This window comes from Ichthyophthirius multifiliis (genome assembly GCF_000220395.1).
Source record: "Ichthyophthirius multifiliis unplaced genomic scaffold scaff_1120509250273, whole genome shotgun sequence".
NCBI classification, from domain to species: domain Eukaryota; phylum Ciliophora; class Oligohymenophorea; order Hymenostomatida; genus Ichthyophthirius; species Ichthyophthirius multifiliis.
The window spans coordinates 6,252-27,867 of NW_004086923.1; the positions used below are offsets into that span (position 1 = coordinate 6,252).

Consider the following 21,616-nt stretch of genomic DNA (forward strand, 5'->3'; position numbering starts at 1 on the left):
CTTATGCATTCAAAAAAGTAATCTACTATTTTACAACTGTTGGATTGCTTCCATTATCATGAAGAATTATATTCCATTCTTATGTTCCACTTTAATTATACGAAGTTAGCCAGCACTTATCTCCATTTTTAGCCAATATAGCAAATCCTCCATTAGGTAGAGATGTAATATCCATAGGTTATCCTTATTAATTTATATTAATACTACTTCCATTTAAAGTTCCATCAGCATTAATTTTCTAAACCATTAGGTTTTTACTTGTATTATCTTAATAGAAAGCCCAAGAAGTATTTTCATTCGATAAAGGACCTAATACAAAAGAACTAGGAGTAAAATGTAAGCCTCTACTAAAAGTAGATTAAATACCAGTCAATCTTACTTTTTTTATTTAACTATAAGTCAAATTAGTATCTTAATTAGATCCATATTAAGGACTTACCCAAATAATTAGACATTGATTTTTTATAAAATTTCCAAAAAGTAAAATTTTCACTTTTATATAAGAGCAACCGTATTAATGTGTTTTAGTAGCTACATAATCAATATTTTAGCTATTATATTTATTCCCTTAAGAATCTTCAGAATAATATTTTAGTACATTTTTATTATTTATAATGCTTAATTTATATTTTAATCCTTCAATCAAATCATATTTATTATATCCCGATAATTAAACATTAACATTTGTAGAATCTATCTTTTTACAAAATGTTACAATAGGTTTTTTTTCCCAAAAAGTGTTTAGCTTGCTTATTTCTCCATTTAAACTAGAATCTAATTTTACACATTAGAACTCCCAATCCGTATTTTATTTATTACTATTTAATTCTGGAGTCGGCTTCGTATTTGAGCAAACAATTAGTTTTTCCCCATTAGCTATGTTTATTTTTATATAATCTTTAAATAATTTGAGCTTATCTTTATATGCAATTATAGTTTTTATATCTTTTTCTTCTATAATTTAATATGAAGGAGGACATTTTATTTACGATTTTGAATCAGTTGACTCTTTTATATTCAAACTTTATATAGATTTAATTGCATAAAATATTTTCTCGTATAAAAATAAAGTTCCAATTTATATTATTCTTCCTTAAGTATTTTCATCATTATCTGCAGATATTTATAAATTATCCTATAAAGCGGTTATTCCTGGGAATTTATCATCCCCATTAGTAGGACAAATACAAGGTTCTTAAGCTTTTATTGATATAATTAAAACTAAAAATATATATAGTTTTTTTTTCAAACTCATATATTTTATTAATTTATTTGAAAATTAAAATATGTTTTTATATTAGAAATAATAATAAAATATGAAAAATTAAATAAATATATTTTTTTAATAAAATAAATTATTTATCAATATTTATTATGTTAATTTTTTATCACAAATAAAAAAAATAAAAATTAAATTATTAATTAAGTCTATAAAAAATAATTAAAAAAATAAAAAATATCCTAAATTAAAATAATTTTCTAAATTTAAGAATTTATTAATTTTGTATATTTAAAGTATTATTAAATTTAATTCTATTAAATGATAAATGAAATTAGAAGTTTTAATTTAAGTATATAAAATTATTAAAATTATATTTTTATTTTTATTTTAATAATTACTTAAAAATATATTTATAAATAAAAAAAAATAAACTTTTTTATTCATAAAAAAATTTTAATTAAATTGAATTAAAAAATAAAATTTATTCAAAATTAAATATATTAAATAATTGTGTTTATGTTCAATAAAAATTATAGAAAAATAAAATTAAAAATATTAATAAACTTATTATTACATATTAAATAATATAAATGTATTAATAATAAAAAAATTTATTAAATATATAATAATCAATTTTTATAATTTAAAAAAAATAATTTTTTATTAAAAATAATTTAAACAAAGATAAAATAAATAAAAATTATTATAAAAGAAAAATAAAATATTTTATATAATAATAAATAAAAAAAACATATAAATAATAAATTATTGTAAAAAAATTAAATATATATATATAATAAAAATTTGAAAAAAAATTTAAATAACTATTTTTTATTAAAAAAATAAATTAAAATAAATAAAAAATATTAAAAATTTTTGTAAAATATTCATAAATAATATATTAAAAAAAAATTAAAAGATATAAAATAAAAAATATATATTAAAAATATATAATATATATATTTATATTTATTCATTAATATATATATAATTTTAATTTTTATTTATAAATAATATAATATTAAATTTATAATAATTTTATTTATATATATTTTTTTTATTTATCTTTTTATTATATATATAATAAATATATTATTTTTAATAATATAATAATTTTATTTTGTAAGTTTTTACTTCTATAAATAATTTTTTTTTTTTATATTGTCACATTACTTTACATAATTTAATTTATCTTTTAAATATATATCACTATATATTTAAATAAAATTTATTTATTTTTATTTTAATTAATAATATAAATAATAATAATTTCTTTAATTTATATATATTTTTTTTTAAAATTTATATATCATATATTATTTAATTATTTACATAAATTTTTATTAAAGATTTTATATTAAATAATCAAAAAATTCATATTATTATCTTTTTTATTTTATAAATTTTAAAATAATTAAAAATTATTAAAAATTTTGACATATATGAATATAAATAATTTTTAAAATATAAAATAATACAATAGAAATTTAATTAAATTATTATATAAAAATATGTATCTAATATTACAATTATTACTTAAATCATTAAAAAATATCATAAAAATAATAATTTTACAACTATATGTCATTAATATTGATTTAAATTTAAAAAAATATATATATTTTAAATTATATTTAAACTTAAAATAATATTAAAATATTAATATTTGTTTAATTCAGAATAAATAACAAATAAAATAAAATAAAATATATAAATTATTCATTATAATTTTTCCAAATTTACTATTATAATCTGAAGTTTTTCCATTTTAAACGATTGAAAACAATCCTACCAAATTACTATTTCCAATGTTAGTCCCTCCCCCAGTGTTTGTACCTCCCCCAGTGTTTGTACCTCCTCCAGTGTTAGTACCTCCTCCAGTGTTAGTACCTCCTCCAGTGTTAGTACCTCCCCCAGTGTTAGTACCTCCTCCAGTGTTAGTACCTCCCCCATTGTTAGTACCTCCCCCAGTGTTAGTACCTCCCCCAGTGTTAGTACCTCCTCCAGTGTTAGTACCTCCCCCATTGTTAGTACCTCCCCCAGTGTTAGTACCTCCTCCAGTGTTAGTACCTCCTCCAGTGTTAGTACCTCCCCCAGTGTTAGTACCTCCTCCAGTGTTAGTACCTCCCCCATTGTTAGTACCTCCCCCAGTGTTAGTACCTCCTCCAGTGTTAGTACCTCCCCCATTGTTAGTACCTCCTCCAGTGTTAGTACCTCCCCCATTGTTAGTACCTCCCCCAGTGTTAGTACCTCCTCCAGTGTTAGTACCTCCTCCAGTGTTTGTACCTCCTCCAGTGTTTGTACCTCCTCCAGTGTTAGTACCTCCTCCAGTGTTAGTACCTCCCCCAGTGTTAGTGCCTCCTCCAGTGTTAGTACCTCCCCCAGTGTTAGTACCTCCTCCAGGGTTAGTACTATCTTTTATTTAAGTAGTTATGCTTCCATAATTAGGATCAACTGAAATAATAATATCAGGATAAACATTTGCTATAGGAGCAGGAGTATAAAAATAATCAACAGAATTATCTTTATTAACTTAAGTATAAGCGACTCTTCCATCTTAAAGGATTCTCATTAAATCATTAGCCGAAATAATATCAGTTATTTTAGTTTCTTGAAGTATTTTAGAACCATCATTTGAATTGATTAACATTATAAGGCATTCATCTGTATCTAAAGTTATATCATTATTAAAAGTAGTTCTATCACCACCTGTACTTACTAAACTAAATAAAATAAGGATATTTTTTCCATAATTAACACTTTTAATAACATTTGCTCTTTTTCCTAAATCTCCCGTTAATAATTAAACTTTATTAACTTTATTCATTTCAATTCCTTTATCAGTAATTATAGGTTCTATCAATTATAAAGATAATTCATTTATAGGATTATATAATTTATTTAAGCTAGTAGAAACAGTTTCTTATTCTTTCCTTTAGAAAAGTATCCATTTTTAATTAATACCAAATTTTTTAGTTATTCCTCCAAATCTACCTCCTGCTTTTCCAGTTCCGTTAGAAGGAATTCCATTATCATTTACTAAGTCTTTATTGTCAGAAAAATCATAACATTTTGCAACGTAAGTTTCACATTACCTTATTTTAATATTCTAAGGATAAGCGTCACCTAAAGATCCAAAATAAACAAACCTACCATCGTAATAAAGCTCTTAATTTAAAGAATGTGAAGGGCTAAATGAAAAATAAAGCAATCTCTAATCGCCTGTAGTATAATCCACAGAAAACATTGAAGAACCCGTATGATCATTTCTACCTCCATTAGAATATAAGCCGAAATGATTATAATAGGCCCATGTAATAAATATTCTTCCTCTAGCATATAATAATTTGCCATTATAAGGTTTATACATAATTTCCATTCCCCAAGGTTATTTTCCTTATGCATTCAAAAAAGTAATCTACTATCTTACAACTGTCGGATTGTCTCCATTATCATGAAGAATTATATTCCATTCTTATGTTCCATTATTATCATAAGAGGCTATCCAGCACTTATCTCCATTTTTAGCCAATATAGCAAATCCTCCATTAGGTAGAGATGTAATATCCATAGGTTATCCTTATTAATTTATATTAATACTACTTCCATTTAAAGTTCCATCAGCATTAATTTTCTAAACCATTAGGTTTTTACTTGTATTATCTTAATAGAAAGCCCAAGAAGTATTTTCATTCAATAAAGGACTTAATGAAAAACAACTAGGAGTAAAATGTAAGCCTCTACTAAAAGTAGATTAAATACCAGTCAATCTTACTTTTATTATTTAACTATAAGTCAAATTAGTATCTTAATTAGATCCATATTAAGGACTTACCCAAATAATTAGACATTGATTTTTTATAAAATTTCCAAAAAGTAAAATTTTCACTTTTATGTAAGAGCAACCATATTAATGTGTTTTAGTTGCTATAAAGCTGAAATTTTAGTCAGTAGTATAATTTCCACTATCATCTTCAATATAATATTTTAGTGCATTTTTAATATTTTAAATGCCAAATTTATATTTATATCCTTCAATTAAATCATATCCATTATATCCTGAAAATTAAACATTAATGTTTGTAGTATCTATTTTCTTGCATATAGTTAATATAGGACTTTATTCCCAGTAAGTATTTAAAGCACTTATTGTGCCATTATAATTAGAATCTAATTTTGTGCATTAAAATTCCCAATCAGTTGACTAGCCTCCGTTTGCTATTACAGGTATTTTTTTTGTGTTTGTGCACACAATTTATGTTGTTCCTGAACTAATTGATAAATTTAGATGGTTGATAAATAAATTTTGTTTATCGCTATAATCTATTATAGCTTACAAATCAGCTTCTTCTATTATTTTATAAGAAGTAGGGCATTTAACTTCTATATTTGATGAAATATTCTCTTTTAATTTTAAATTATATAAAGATTTATTTACATAATATAAATTCTAATATAGAATTAGTTTTTCAAATTATATCATTTTTCCTAAAGTACCTTCATCAATTTCCTGAGAAACTGATAAAGTACTAGATAAAGGAGTCATAAATGGAAATGTATCATTTCCTGTAGTAGGACATTAACAAGGTTCTTATGTTTTTATTTATAATGTAAAATAAATAAAGATTAAAATTTTTATTCTTAAATTCATGATATATATTATATTTAATTATAATTTTTAATTATCGTTAAATTATATATTTTATTTTTACAACAAAAAAATTGATTATTAAATAATAATAATAATATAATTAGTTTAAATATTATCATGTTTATATTTAATATAATTAAATAATAGAAAATAATCTTTTTTAAAAAAATTATAAATAGAAACTAAATATTTTTTATTTGTTTTTTAGTGAATTCTAAAAAAAATTCAGAATTTTAAATATATTTTATAATTTTTTATATAAATAATAAATAAAGTAATATAAATAAAAAACATAAAAAAAATATAGAATAAAAACATAATTGCCTATAAATAATATTCACTATTTTTCATTTTTAATATTTTTTTTTACTCATTTCATAAATACTCTTTTTTCAAATTCTTAATTCTTCTTTCTAAATTAATCATATTATTCTTAAAATATATGATAAAAATTAAATAACTATAATACTAATGAGTTTAAAATTATAAATTAATTAAAATAAAATAAATAGATTTAATCAAAAGTAAAAAAGAAATCTCACATACAAGGAAAAATAATAAACCTCTAAACTTTAATCTATAAACTTCTAAAAAAATTAATGAGATATAAACGAATCATTAAGATTTTTAAAAAATTAAAGAAGATAAAAAAACATAAAAACAAGTAGTATTTAGATTGAATATTAATAAAGCAAAAATTAGTTATTAAGAAAGAATTAAATAAAACTTGTCCTTTATATAATATTAATTAGGAATTAAATTTAATAATTATAATAAAAATACATTAAATAAATTATTTGTTATAATTGAAAAAAAAGTTTTAAATTTATTAAATAAAAATTAAATTACTAATAAAAAATTTATTTATTTTTCAAGTTTTTTAGTAATATCTCAACTATTATTAAAAAGTTTAAAATTGTATTTTTTATTATTAACTTTTAATTATATATATAATAACACTAATTGAGTTTTATTTATATTAAAAAAAAATCAAATAATTATATATTTACCATTTTTAAATTAATTTTAATAAAGTTTACTTTTTTATATTTATATTTCCTTTTATTTCTTAATATTTTTATTTATAAAATTCTTTAATAAATATTTAATTTAGAAAGAATCTTTATTACAATTACAAATTAAAGTATATTATTATAAACGAAATGATTATTTTCTCTAAATTGACTTCGTTTTTTAGAATTAGCAGAGTTGATTAAATACTTAATAATAATAATTCAATCAATATAATTAATATTTTTACATAATCCTGATATTAATTAAAATTCTGATGGATATAATATTAAAATAGAGTCCATTTCTATACTTCAAAAGATATATTATTTATCAATAGTTATAAATTCGAATTTATTTATATCTGTTCTATCAGGAATTTTTTTCAAATACTAAAACAAAGATTTTTTTAAATAAAATTTCCCTAGCATTTGTTATATGAAATACTTAAACATCATTTTTTAGGAAAATGCTTTAATGTATATGATAATATCTACATATTAGTTTTAAAAAATATTTTCTTGATTAAAAATTATATAAAGAAACTTATTTTGAAAGCAAGTTTACTTTTATAATAATAATTTTATAAAATATATTATTTTCATCTATTTATTTTTCTAAGTATTATTGATATAGTTTTCTATGTATAAATATCATTACTTTTTTCAAAATCATTGAAATATTATTCATTAATATAGTTATATTGTTTTCAAATTATCATTAAAAAATTAATACTCTTTCAACGTTTATAAGTACTTATGCTTTACCTAACTTTAGGAATTTTTTAATAGATAAATATATTATATAAACAAACTGTTTTTTTTACTTTAATGTTTTTGTATAAAATAGTATTTGAGATTATTATACTTTAAAAGATAATATGACCTTTTTTTATTTCTTTCTAAAAATTCATTTAAAAATAAAAATTTAAAGAATCTTTGGCTATATTATCAAAAATGCCTCCTTAAATAAAAATATATTCTAAAAATTTTATAGATATTGAAGTACTCTTATATAAACTAGAGCTTTTACTATATTTATAAACATTAGAGTTTTATTAAAATTGTTTTATTATTACTTCTTTTTCTTTATATTTTTTTGTTTCATCTTCTCAAATATAAATATAATTTATTATTTTCATCAAATTTTAAATTTAGCATAATTAGTTAATATTCTTATAAACTTTATTTTTTTACTTAATTTTTTTTATTTATTTAGTTTTTCAAAATAAATAAATTGATATATAATTATTTTATATTTTGATAATAGTAAAAGAAAAATAGATTTTTAGGAAGATAACATAACATTTTATTAATATATATATAAACATAAAATATAATTAATATAGTAATTTTTTCTAGTCTACAAACTTGTTTTGATTTTGTAAAAATTAAATTTTATTTAATTTTTTGTTTGTTTAATATTAATATAAAATAATAATAAAAATTGAGAGACATTTAAGAATTACAAAAATATAATTATATAGGAAAAAAAAAATATATAAATAAAAAAATAAAATAAATTTATTATTATTAATAATAAATATTTATATATGTTTTTCAAAATTAAATATATTATATAATTAAATAAACTAGTATTTAATCTTCATTATTAAGTAAAACTTTTTATTTAATTTTCAATATTTTTATTTTGGTTTCAATTATTTTGCTAGATATTATTTTAATTATCATTATTTTATTATATATCATCATTTTAATTCTCTTTTTATTTTTCTAGCATTGTTTTGATATTATCAAATTTATTTTTATAAATAATAATAGGTTTAAGTTTTTTATCCTTTTTTAAAAAATAATAATAAGTTTTGATATAAATGACAATATATTTATAATTAAATTAACAAATATAAACATTACCTTTTAATTCATTACACTTGAATGAATAAAATGTTAAACTAATTAGTTAAAACCCTATAGTCTTGCATAATAAAGTGAGCATACCTATTTTTTTAAAAAAAAGAATTAAAAAATTAAATAGATATTTTATTAACTTTTTCACTATTAAATGAAACCCATTTTTAATTATGAAATTCCTCATAAAATGGCTTTATAGATTAGCAATCATTAAAATTAATAAATGCATATCCAACATTACATTTATTCTATTTTTAAATATTTAAAAAATTATTTATTATTCAAAAAAATAAATTAGAAAAAAGTTATTTATTTACTCTAAAATCAACAGGAAGATAGAAAAAATCATATTTTTTTGCAAAATTTTTATTTATTTTTTCTAATAATGACTCATTATCATATTTGTTTGGAATATTTTTTATCATCACAGTTGTTCTTTTATCTTCTTTAACCTTAAATTATATTTTATTTAAAATAAAAAAATTAACATACATTTTCTGGAATAATTTTATATTTATCCTCTTCCCCCAAAGGTATGATTTTTCTTTTACGAACACCTTTTTATTTGTTTTTCTTTTTCTACTTTGAATCGTTTTCTTATTTATCCTCATCTTCTTCAACAATATATTATTCTTAAGTGTAAAAACTAGCAATACTTCTTTATTATCTAGATTCAAATTCAAACTATTTATTATTATTATTATTTAAATTATTATTATTAATAATGTTGTTTATATGGTAATCTTATTAGTTTTATTATTAGCACATTTTATTATTAAATTATTCATTATTTTTATATTAAAATGAAGAGTTTAGACTATTTTTGCTTAAATCATTAATTTAAGAACTATCATAACTTTAATTTAATAAAAAAGGACTTGGAATTAATTCATTTAGTCTTTAATTTCCTTAAAAACTTTAGTTATTGCTATTACTACTGTTTGATTTTTATTAGTTATTAAATTCATACAAAGATTATGAAGAGCTATTTTAAATGTTTGGCTTTATGAGATTATATAATTTCTACTTTCCCTTATATTACATATTATTCTAATAATTTTGTACATATTAAGAATTTTGAAAATGATAATCAGTCTAACTCAAAACACGATTTTAACGAAACAATTATGCGAATTTTAAATTTTAATTCGCGAATTCTAATTATTATGAAGCTGATTAATGTAATGATACTTATTAATTTATTTTTTAGTTTAATTGTCCTTTTTATTAATCTAAAATAAATGAATTTGAGTCAAAGGTTGAATCAGTATTAGTATTTTTAAATAATAATAAAGAACTTATTTTTAATTTTAATATTTTTTTTGATTATAAAAATAAATAAATTAATTTATTTAAAATTACTTATGCATATCTTTTCTTTTTTGTAAATTTTAAAACTAATTTACTTTTTAAGAATGATCCTTATATTATTTATTTATTGTGTCTTTAAAAAAAAAAAAAAAAAATATTTTTTATTTATAATTTAAAAATCAAATATTTATAATACTTTAGCCAATTCTATTTTATAATTAGTTCTAAACAATAGAAGGCTATTTATATTATTATAAAGGGTCATTTTTTTGTTAAAAGGAAATTTAGTTAGAATGAGATTTTTAATTAAAAGAGAATTAATAAGCTGATAATTATTATTGTTATACTTGGCTTTATTATATTTTTAATTATTAAATTTTATTTATAATTTCTTAGTCTTAATAAAATTATTATGTACTTTTTAAATTCTAATTATTAACTTTTTATTTGCCTTCATTTTAATTAAAACAGTCTCTTATTTTATTAAAATTATTAATTATTGTATTCATCTTTTTATCATCTTCTTCTTCTTGTTCGTTTATGCCCATTATAATGACATTATTAACTTTATTTAATTTAAATAAATAAATATGAAAAAAATAAAAAAATAATTACAAGCTTCATTTTAATTCATTAAATTCTATTAATTTTTGCTTTGCATAATATAAAGTCAAGTTTGTTAGTCTTATTATTTTTTATGAATATGTTATATCTTTCTATTTATTATATGAATTTAAAAATTGCAAATTATATATTAATATATATATATATATTTTTATTAATATAACTATATATTATATATATATATATATATATTATATTAATATTATTTATTCTTTACTAATATATATATATATATATATATATTGTTTTTGATAATAATACATCTAATTTTATATTTTATGTTTATTTTAAAAATATTGAATTTTATATATTTTTAAAAGCATTTTAAATTTTTTCTTCAAATAATAAAAATTAAATAATTAAGAATTAATTCTATATTTAAAAATATTTTATTTTTTAATATAATATTTATTAAATATAAATTAATATATTCATTAAAAATTATTAATGTTGTTTTTTCTTTATTTTTAATAATTTTTTCTTCTTTTTTTATTTCTTTTTAAAAATATCTAAAAAAATTAAATATATAATATAATAAATACAGAAATATAAATTATATTATAATATAATTAATAAAAAATTTCAAATATTTTTTTTAAAAATTACAGATATTTAAAAATATTTTTAAATATAATAAAATAAAAATTAATTTGACTATTAATATTTAATCATTTATTATAAAATAAAGAACACTAAAAAACTTTATTTATTAAATAAATATTTAAATTAAAAAACAAATAAAGATAAAAATAAACTAAATTTAAAAATAAAAAATTAAATAATATATGTATTATATTTTGGAAAAATATATTAATATATATATATATAAATTATGTAAATATATATTAAAGAAAAATATATAATATAATCATAAAATTTTTTTCATATATAAAAATATAATAATTTTTTCTAATTAATATAAAAAATAAGTTAACATATTTAATATAAAATATAAAAAAAAATAAAAAAATAAAAAAAAATATAAAAAATAAAATAAAATAATAATATATATACTTAAGAAAAATTATCAAGATAAATTTATATTAAATATTTTATTTAAAAATTATAAAAAATTGTATTTAAAATAATTGATACAAAGCAAAAAAAAAAAAAAAAAAAAAATTAAAAAATATAGACAAAAAAAATAAAAATATAAATAAATATATAAATATATAAATTTATTTATATATATATATATATATCTTTATTTATATTTCAATATAATTTTAATAAAAAATTTCAAATTTTTTTTATAAAAAAAAAATTATTATAATTTTTTTTACATTTCATATTTTTATATATTTAATAAAATAATTATGTATGTATTATTTATTTAGTATTTTTATTTATATATATATTTTATTATTTTAAATATAACTTTTTATAATTATATAATATAATAAAAAATTAAAAAATATATTTTCATTTATCTTTTTATTAAATTATTATATATTTTATATAATTTTTATTTTCTTTTTCTTAACAATATAGATAAATTAATTATAAAATTTAGTTATTTAATGGAAAGCTATAAAAATTTTTAAGAGACTTTAATATCATAATAAGAAAATGTTTAATTATTAAATTAAGAACATAATTAACCTAAGTATAAAGAATATAAACGTCGTTATGTTGTGACAATTGCATTTATTTTAATTCATGTTTGCTAAACTGCAATATGTTCAGTTTTTAATTCCATATCTTAATATACAAGTCGAATATATAACATATCTCCTATAATAGTAAATTTGAATTTTTTAGTTATTGCATTTCTTTATTTACCTTTATCATTTCCAATAAATTATTTGTTAGAAAAATATGGAATAAGGATTTGGGTTACCTTTTCTGCAATTTTTTTTTAGCTGCTGTATGGTTACGTCTATTAGTAAATTAAAGTTTCTATTTTGTACTTATTGCCCATATTTTAATAGGAATAGGAAGTCCTGCATCTGCAAATCCAATCACAAAAATAAGTTCAATATGGTTTAGATAAGAACATAGGTAATTTTATTTTTCATTTATTTCCTTTTATTAAAAACAAATAGATAAATAGTTACATCCATTATAATTTTTAGCACTTTTATTTTTTAAATGTTATTTTAAATGATTCCTGGTATGTGGTTAAGAAATTATAATATTGATTAAGATGAAAAAGATGGATATATTTAAGGCAAAAAATTAATTTTTTAATTATTAAAATTACATGCTTTAGCATCTACAATCATCCTTATCCCATCAATTATTGTTTTTAGAGAAAAACCTCCTACTCCTCCGTCTTTTTCTGCTGATTAAAAAAGAGAAGAGTATTTCGAGTCTCTTAAAATTATTGTTAAAGATAAAAATTATGTTATTGTTTTACTCAGTTATTCATTATTATATGGTTAATTTGTTGCTTTTGGTAGTTCTTCTTCTTATATTACTACACCTTTTAAATATTCTACTTAGTAATTAGCTATTGCGTTTCTTTGTGTTATGATTTCTGGATTTTTTGGTAATATAATTTTAGGATATTTCTTTAAAAAGTCTCTAAAATATAAAAAATATATTTGTATAGGCATATTAGGTAAATATTGATTTTATTTTTTATTTCATTTTAAAATTAATAAATGTAATTTTTTTTTTAAAAAAAAAAAAAAAGGTACTGTAGTAGGTTATTTACTTTTTATAGTTTGTCTCCCAATTTAAAACACATTTATATTTTTCATTCCTTATATATGTATAGGTTTTTTTTCATTATTTTCTCTTCCTGTATTACTTGAATTATCTACTGAATGTGTTTATCCTGTAGGAGAAAATGTTTCAGCAGGATTTCTATAATCTTGTGGTTAATTTCTTGGGTTTATTTTTGGAATTATGTTTTCACTTGTATTTGATAAATTGCCTTTAACTAAACTTTTATCTTATATGCTTAGTTTAGGTTTATCTGTTATTTGTATTGTCTCTTTTATTTTAATATATTGTTCAAAAGCTATTTTAAAAAGAACCATTATAGAATAATAACATGATATTTCTAATAGTTAAGATAAAGAAAAAGCTTTATTTATAACTAATAATTTTGAAGAAAAACAAGGTGTTGAAAATAAACTTATTTGATTAATTTATAAGTAAAAAATCTATATTAATATTATTTTTTGACTTATATTATTTTATTAAATTTGTTAATCTTCTTTAATTTTTAGATTTTTTTCAATAATAAATATATTAACATAATTTAATATAAATAAAATATTTGTAGTTTAATTTAATATAAATATTAAACTCTTATTTTTCTAATATAAAATATAATTTGAAATATTGGCATAAATTATAATTTTGTAATAATTTATTAAACACATTATAGTGATATAATTCTATATTAATATTTGACTTTTTCTATTTTTCATTAATAAATATATTTTATTAAAAATAATATTATTATTTTAATTATATATTTTATTTTATTTTTTAATATAAAAAAATACATATATTAATTAAATATAAAATAATATAATAAAAAATGAATATTCAAGCTTCTAAAAAAAGTAACAAAAAATATTAAAAAAATTAACATAATTTTATCATTTAAAAAAAAAAAACAAGTTGAATTTAAATTAAATTAAGGGACAAAAATATTAAATTCAAGATTTGGTAATGATTCAAAAGCAGTCATAGTATCGATAGACGATAAAAATAACATAAATTTATGGAAAATATCAAAGGATTATCCAATTTTAGTAACAAAAAAAAATACTGAAGTTAAATTATTATTAAAATAAAAGACATTAAATAATAACTAAACAAATTTTTAACACTAAAATGAAATAACATATATAACATTTAATTAAAAAGACACTGAAGTATATTCAGGATCAAGTAAAGGAATTATAAATATATGGGATATAGAATAATAAAAAAGTAATTATGATAATTATAATATAATAAATAAAATTAATAATAAAAAAAGTATCTAATACATTAAAAGCACATAATCTATCAATAACATCATTATCGATATTTCCTTTTGAAGATTAAAAAAATATATTAATTTCAGGTTCCTAAGATACATTAATAAAAGTTTGGGATGTTAGAACTAAATGTATTTTATCTACTTTAAAAGGTCATAATAATCCTATTAGTTATTTATCAGCATCACCAGATTCAAGATTTATAGCATCTGGAAGTACCGATGGAGTTATTAAATTTTGGGATTTGTTTCAAAATAAACTTATAAGTACTTTAATTCATCATGAAGAGTAAATTACAAACCTTAAATTTAATCCGGTTGAAATGGCATTATCGTCTTCTAGTTAAGATAAATGTATTTCTTATTATGATTTAGAAACTTTTTAGTTAGTAAAATTAATGTTAGATAAATATTTATTTTTATTTATATATAAATATTAAATTATATATTATTAATTTTTTTCATCAAAAATATAATTAATTATTAATATTTTTATAAAAAAAAGATAAGTAAAACAAAGCCTGATATATAATCAACACAATCAATTTTATTTGATGACGAAGGCAAATTATTATATAGTGCTTCTGATTATAATTTGAAAGTAATATAATATTAAAAATTAAAAAAAATATATAAAATTTACTTAAAAATATAATTATATATATATATATATATATGTCAATGTATATATATATAATTTTATTCATTTTTTTTTATTTGTATTACATACTCATAAATATTAGGTTTGGAATTTAGAAGATAATGCATAATTATTGATTTAAGCCGATACTAATTGGAAAGGAATTTAAGACCTTCAAAAGGCAGAATATGGTAATGTTTTATTAGCTACACAATCCTATGGTAATTCTTTTAATTTATGGGTATGTACATTAGATGCTAATTAATAAAAAATAAATCAGGATAATTTTTAATTTGAAAATAATAATTTTCAAAGGTCTAATTCTGAATTGACACATAACATCAATAATGATAACAACTAAAAATAAGGAAAAAATTAATTAATTAAGTAATCTAGTTAAGAAAACTTTACATTTAAATTATAAGATAATAATTAAATACTATAAGTTTAGTAATAAATTATTAATAATAGTATTCCCAAAAATATTCCAGATATTTCTATAACTAACTAAACAAAAACTTTAGATATATCATAAATAAAAAATATAAATTAGTTTAAACAAGAAGAATTACCAAAAATTTAAGAATAAATTGAAAATGTTAAAATCTAAATTGATTAATAAATAAAACAATAATAAATAAATTAAGAATTGAAAATTAAAAAAGATTAAAACTAAATAATACTTTAATAAGAATAAGTATTTTTTTTATTATTATTTGTATATTTATTTTAAATTAATTATAATAGTAAAAATAAAATTAAAACATAATTAATTAATTAATTGAAGAATCAAATATGAATATGAGTGAATTTTTAAATTCAAATTCATTTAATATTAATGGTTTAGCTTAAAACGAATTATAAATACATCATTTTAAATAAATTGATTTTATAAACGATGTATTATTATTTTTTTATTTTTTTTTAAACATAATATAAATAAATTAAATTAATATTTTTATTTTTTTTATTTTTTTCATATTTTAAATATATTTAAATTAATTAAATCAAGTTAACCAAAGAACATTAAAAATTTTAGCTATTAATGCAAAATAGGTTAAATTATGTAAAACCTATTTAACATTGGGTAAATATTGGAAGCATAAAGCCAGCCATAAATGCTATTAATTAGTTTTTTTTTTTTTTTTATTTCTTTTTTTTTTTTTTTTTAATAATTATTTAAAGATTAACTGATCCTTGTAATGTAATGGATGCTTTAAGTATAATTTTAAATAAAATTCAAAATGTGAATATTGATGAATGTATTATTTTACTTTAAAAATGCAAAATGCTAATTGAGAGCAAATATTAAGTAAAAAAAGCAATAATATTTAAAAAATAAAAAAATAAAAGTCTCATATTAAATTTGGTTTAGAATTCCTTCATAAAGTTTTTGATATTCATAAAGATGTAATATTTATTTATTTATTAAAGTTTATTTTTGTAATATTAAAGGAAATTATAAATATAAAAATATTTAATGTTTTAGGAAAAATAGATTTATCTAGAGAAGAAAGAGTCAATAAGTATAATAATTTAATTGAATGTCTTAAATAGATATATAGTCTATAAAGAATTAAAAAAATAGCATTAAAAAAGCCAAACGAATAAGTAAATAATATAAACAAATATTTAATATTTTTTGTTTAATAAATATATTTTTAACAAAAAATAGATAGGATAACTATCATAAATAATACTTAATGAATTTACATTATTTTTTAATAAAATTTAAATTGGAGGCAAGCATTTATGAAAAATATTTTCAATTAAAAAATAAAATAATAAATTAATTAAAAAATGAATTGATATTTAAAAAAAAATAAAAAAGTTTTATTATAAATTTCTTAAAAAAAAATTTAGTTTTTTATTAATTTTATTATGTTATTAAAAAAAAAAAAAAAGTTCAATTATATATTTATAAGCTTTTTATATTGAATAAAACTTAATAAATAACAAATGTTAATAGTTTAGTGTTTATTCAATTTTTTATATTATTTCCTACCATTATTATTAAAAAAAAATATATCTAAATATTTATATATATTAATATATATTATAAATATATATATTTTATATTTTTATTATATTTAAATATATATTATTTTAACTTTATGTTTTTTTATAGAATTAATACAACATTTTTATTTTTTTTACTATGTGATTCCTATATTTTTTTTTAAAAATTATCATAATTAATTTTCATCATTATTAATTTCAATATTTTTTTCGTAAATTTAATTTCATGGTATTATAATATTTAAATAATAAATTAATATATATTATTATTATATATATAAAAGATGAAATATTTTAAATATAGAAATTATATATTTATGAAATAGAATTATCTATATTAATAGCGTAGATTTATTTATTTATTCTAAATTTTAACTGTTTTATATACTAAGATAGTATTTTGTAATTAATATAAAACATTTTATTATAAAAAATAGCATTTTAAAATATTTTTTTTATAAATTAAATGTTATTATCAGTGTTTCTTTTTTTTTAACTTTTATTAAATTTTATGTTTCCTATTTTTATTAATTCTTATAATCTTTAAAAAGTGATTATTTTATTAGATTTTGTTGTTGTTTTTTTTTTTTTTTTTGATTATATTTTGTTTATTATTAATATATTTTTATTATTTTTTTAATTTATTTTAATGTATTAATATTTTTGCTTGAATATTATTATATTTCATCCATCTATTATTTTATTATTTTGAGTTTTTTAATATTATTATATTTTTTTTTTAATTAAAGTATATATATTTCATTTTTTTTCTATTTGCATAATATATTCATAAAATTAATAATTTTAAATTTAATATTTAATATCTATAAAAAGATATTAAGATAACTTTAATTTAGTCTTTCATTATATGTATAATAATAATAAGTATTTACCCTTCTTATATTTAAGATAGTAAATTTGAAAAAGACATATTTTAATTATTATTTGTTTAAAATTTTATTTGTATTTTTTTTTATCAAGTATATATTAAAAATTTGTTAATTTTATATTAAAAAATATAATGTTTATTTAAAATATTTAATATATATATTAATTTTTTGGAATAAATTAAAACAAATATTCAAATATTACTTATTAAATTTATACTGAAAAAAAAAAGTTAAATTAACACAAATGTTTGTATTTGTTTATTAAATACTATCTGATATACTAGCTAATATTTTAGACTCTTTCTATATAAAATTAAATTTTAGCCTAATAAAGTACATGTTTATTTGTTTGATAACATTTTCGATCTCAATATTTATTTATACTGTAATTTATTTTTTTTAAATGCCATACATGAATTAAGAAATTCAACTAAATTTATAAAAAATAGATAACGAAACATTTATGGGATATTATTTTGATTAAAACTATTTATAAGAAATTTGTAATGAGGATAATTTATAATAGAAATATATTGAATTTTAAGAATCTTATAAAGTCAATTTAAAATAAATATGTATAGAAAATATTTTATTATAAAATTAATAAATATATATGGATGAAGATACTTATTAGATTTTTTTATAATATTATGGTCTTTAAATAAATAGTTAATTATAAAATCATGATTTATTTCATTTAGAAATTATTATTTTGAATTCGAAATATAATAACTTGATTTTAAATAAAGATTTTTATGGCAATTATGAGTAAAAAAAATTTTCTTTTTCTTTTTATTTTAATAAATTTTTTGAATTTATTTTAAATTATTTAAATCATAATTTGTAATGGAAGATATCTAAATAATATAATTTTCTTTTAATTGAAAATATTCAAATAAACTTTGAAGGAATTATTGTAAAAATAAAAAATTAGAATATTTTTATGTATGATTCTTAACTAATTGTTAATCCTATTTTAAAAGGACTTAAATATTATGCTTATAATTGGTTTTATATAAGTAGTTTTTTATTTATTTTAGGAATATCTATTTATCTATTGTAAATTTATACATTAAAAGAAACTTTTAAAAAATTTATAAATAAAAAAATAAAAAAAAAATGTTAATGATTTTGATGTAAATATTCTACTTATAAATATAACAAATATATATATATATATATATATACATATATATTATAATATAATATATATATATTATATTAACAAAATATTATTATTTATGTATTTTTAATAATTATTTGTTTATATATTATATTCAATTTATTATAAACTTAAGTAAAAAAAGTCTATATCTATATGACTACAAATATTTTATTTTATTTTCTTAAAAAATGATAAAAATAATTTAAAATTTATATTATTATTTAACAAAAAAAATATATATAAAAATAAAAAGAGAAAAAAAATAAATAAAATATATATATATATATATATATATATTAAAAAATCACATTTTTATTTTAAATAAGTTAAATAAAAAATAAAAAAATAAAATTTAAAATTATAAAATGATTAATAACGAAAATAACGAAAAGCATCAATTAAATAATTTTTTTTTTACAGATTAATAAAATATAAATGGATTCATAAATTAAACAGACTTATGTGATTAATAATCATGGGATAATATTATAAATTAATTTAATTAAAATAATAATTCGTGTAGTGATTAAGATATTTTTGCCTCTTTCCCATCTATATTTTCTTCAAGTTTATAGTAAAATCCTTTTAGTAATAGTATAGGTAATAATAACATGTAATAAAATTCTAAAAGCATAACTTATTAAACCTGGAATATAAAATAATAGCAATAGCAATAAAAATAATAAAAATAATAACAGTAATAATAAATAAATATAATCAATAAAAATAGTAATACTTCTTCTAGTAAAAACTCAGAATAAGAGGAAAATTATTCTGGATTTTCGGATGGATAAAAAGAAAAAAAAGAATTTAAATTAAATAACATATCGATAATTTATGGAATAGCCCTTTTTAAGGATAATTCGGATAAAAAATAAAAAGCTTTATTTGAATTTTTTTAGTATTTTTTGAAAAGAAAATAATAATTAATATAAATAAAAAAGAGATATTTATATTATATAATTAATATATTATTTCCTTTTTTTATTAAAAAAATAAATAATTATATATATTCATATATTAAAAAAAAAATGAATAAAAATATATATTAAAATTATTAATTAAATTATAAAAATTTCATTTTTTTTTTTTTTTTAAAATTCGTTTAAATAATATATATTTATTATTTCTGTATATTATATAATATGTATAAAAATATTTAATTATATTTATAATATAGAAAATATGACTTTTATAAATTATCTAAAGATATATATATATTTTCATTTAAAAACTTTGATTTTAATTTTTAATATTTTTTTTAAACAAAAAAAATCAATATTTATATTTATTTTTTATTTAAAACAATAAATTTTTATTTTATATTTAAAACAATATAATATTTATTATACATTTAATTGTGATATCAGTATATAATAATTTTTATATAGATTTTTTTCTTCTTTTGTATATAAATATAATGATTTAACACAAGTTAAATAATTTAATAAAATCAAAGAAAACAAAAAAGAAAAAAATGTAAAGTTAAAGTAATAATAGCAATTCATTAAACTTATAATTCTTATCTGATGGATCAGATATAAATGCTTTAGGATTATGTCAAGATTATAACTAAAACTAATAAGAAGAATAGATAAATAATCCTAAAGAAATGTCAAAATTATTCCTCTTAATATTCAATAAAAATAAGAAATATATATATTTTAAAGTGATATTAAATGCAATATTTGGAATGGCAGGTACAATTATATACTTAACAAGATGTGAAAATAGTTCTTTATAATTATGGAACATATAATAGTCTATATATTTTTTTTACATGAGCATATATAATTTATTAATATCATTACAATTATTTTCAAAAAAAAAGAAACAATATATATGCGAAAAGTTAGGTGAATTTAGAACAAGATAGTAAAATGAAGATGAATAATATAGATTAGATGTAATGAACAGTTTCTAAAATAGAGAATTAATGAGAATTTTAAATAAAGAATTCATGGATTTTTATTATAAAAGAAATTTATTTTTAAAGACTTTTTTTACAATTTAATCTTTAATTTCTTTAGTTTATGTTTTGTATGGGACTATTGTTATGTTTAAAGAAAAACAAAATCTTTGGGATTATAAAAATTGTGAATATTATTTAAGTTGGTGGGCTTATATTTCAATTGTTATTGTTATTATATTTAATAAGAATATTGTTGATATATTAATTTTTATTTGTATAGGTAAATATTATTTTTTAACTTTTAAAATATTTTTTTTTTTTTTTTTTTTTTTTTAGAAAAAAATATATATTTTTTTT

General features: G+C 16.2%; 3 protein-coding genes across 3 annotated transcripts, besides 39 other annotated features; 2 read left to right on the forward strand and 1 right to left on the reverse strand. All coding sequences in view use genetic code 6, as the record gives it.

Annotated features, from left to right (window-relative positions):
* Nucleotides 1-1,910: 1,910 nt before the first annotated feature.
* Nucleotides 1,911-1,969: a microsatellite.
* Nucleotides 1,970-1,973: 4 nt separating this feature from the next.
* Nucleotides 1,974-2,045: a microsatellite.
* Nucleotides 2,046-2,125: 80 nt separating this feature from the next.
* Nucleotides 2,126-2,178: a microsatellite.
* Nucleotides 2,146-2,183: a microsatellite.
* A 21-nt stretch (nt 2,184-2,204) lies between these two features.
* Nucleotides 2,205-2,263: a microsatellite.
* Nucleotides 2,248-2,304: a microsatellite.
* Nucleotides 2,305-2,495: 191 nt separating this feature from the next.
* Nucleotides 2,496-2,548: a microsatellite.
* Nucleotides 2,549-2,776: 228 nt separating this feature from the next.
* IMG5_060360 (hypothetical protein) lies at nt 2,777-6,247 on the reverse strand (the record flags this gene model as incomplete). Its single annotated transcript, XM_004037108.1, has 4 exons — nt 2,777-2,799; nt 2,966-5,626; nt 5,720-5,812; nt 6,244-6,247. 4 exons carry the CDS (start codon nt 6,245-6,247, stop codon nt 2,777-2,779), a joined length of 2,781 nt encoding a protein of 926 aa, XP_004037156.1.
* Nucleotides 2,809-2,896: a microsatellite.
* Nucleotides 3,027-3,634: a microsatellite.
* Nucleotides 5,881-5,926: a microsatellite.
* Nucleotides 6,134-6,193: a microsatellite.
* A 2,311-nt stretch (nt 6,248-8,558) lies between the features above and the next one.
* Nucleotides 8,559-8,603: a microsatellite.
* Nucleotides 8,604-10,814: 2,211 nt separating this feature from the next.
* Nucleotides 10,815-10,933: a microsatellite.
* A 612-nt stretch (nt 10,934-11,545) lies between these two features.
* Nucleotides 11,546-11,599: a microsatellite.
* A 32-nt stretch (nt 11,600-11,631) lies between these two features.
* Nucleotides 11,632-11,691: a microsatellite.
* Nucleotides 11,637-11,692: a microsatellite.
* Nucleotides 11,646-11,684: a microsatellite.
* A 104-nt stretch (nt 11,693-11,796) lies between the features above and the next one.
* Nucleotides 11,797-11,855: a microsatellite.
* Nucleotides 11,841-11,892: a microsatellite.
* Nucleotides 11,851-11,904: a microsatellite.
* Nucleotides 11,851-11,919: a microsatellite.
* Nucleotides 11,903-11,950: a microsatellite.
* Nucleotides 11,951-12,015: 65 nt separating this feature from the next.
* Nucleotides 12,016-12,058: a microsatellite.
* Nucleotides 12,030-12,075: a microsatellite.
* Nucleotides 12,048-12,090: a microsatellite.
* Nucleotides 12,091-12,345: 255 nt separating this feature from the next.
* IMG5_060370 (major facilitator superfamily protein, putative) lies at nt 12,346-16,072 on the forward strand (the record flags this gene model as incomplete). Its single annotated transcript, XM_004037109.1, has 8 exons — nt 12,346-12,691; nt 12,736-13,253; nt 13,329-13,340; nt 13,413-13,514; nt 14,519-14,584; nt 14,634-15,022; nt 15,139-15,234; nt 15,377-16,072. Coding segments are annotated over 8 exons (2,223 nt in total), but the record flags the coding sequence as incomplete, so codon positions are not given.
* Nucleotides 14,067-14,127: a microsatellite.
* Nucleotides 14,080-14,130: a microsatellite.
* A 39-nt stretch (nt 16,073-16,111) lies between the features above and the next one.
* Nucleotides 16,112-16,980, forward strand: IMG5_060380 (hypothetical protein; the record flags this gene model as incomplete). The annotated part of the gene is made up of 4 exons (XM_004037110.1): nt 16,112-16,173; nt 16,286-16,404; nt 16,459-16,493; nt 16,627-16,980. 4 exons carry the CDS (start codon nt 16,112-16,114, stop codon nt 16,978-16,980), a joined length of 570 nt encoding a protein of 189 aa, XP_004037158.1.
* Nucleotides 16,406-16,443: a microsatellite.
* Nucleotides 16,981-17,284: 304 nt separating the features above from the next.
* Nucleotides 17,285-17,377: a microsatellite.
* Nucleotides 17,323-17,379: a microsatellite.
* A 495-nt stretch (nt 17,380-17,874) lies between these two features.
* Nucleotides 17,875-17,940: a microsatellite.
* Nucleotides 17,941-18,275: 335 nt separating this feature from the next.
* Nucleotides 18,276-18,346: a microsatellite.
* A 1,000-nt stretch (nt 18,347-19,346) lies between these two features.
* Nucleotides 19,347-19,404: a microsatellite.
* Nucleotides 19,405-19,618: 214 nt separating this feature from the next.
* Nucleotides 19,619-19,644: a microsatellite.
* Nucleotides 19,645-19,997: 353 nt separating this feature from the next.
* Nucleotides 19,998-20,038: a microsatellite.
* Nucleotides 20,020-20,076: a microsatellite.
* A 555-nt stretch (nt 20,077-20,631) lies between these two features.
* Nucleotides 20,632-20,705: a microsatellite.
* Nucleotides 20,645-20,705: a microsatellite.
* Nucleotides 20,706-21,568: 863 nt separating this feature from the next.
* Nucleotides 21,569-21,593: a microsatellite.
* The last annotated feature ends 23 nt before the right edge of the window (nt 21,594-21,616 follow it).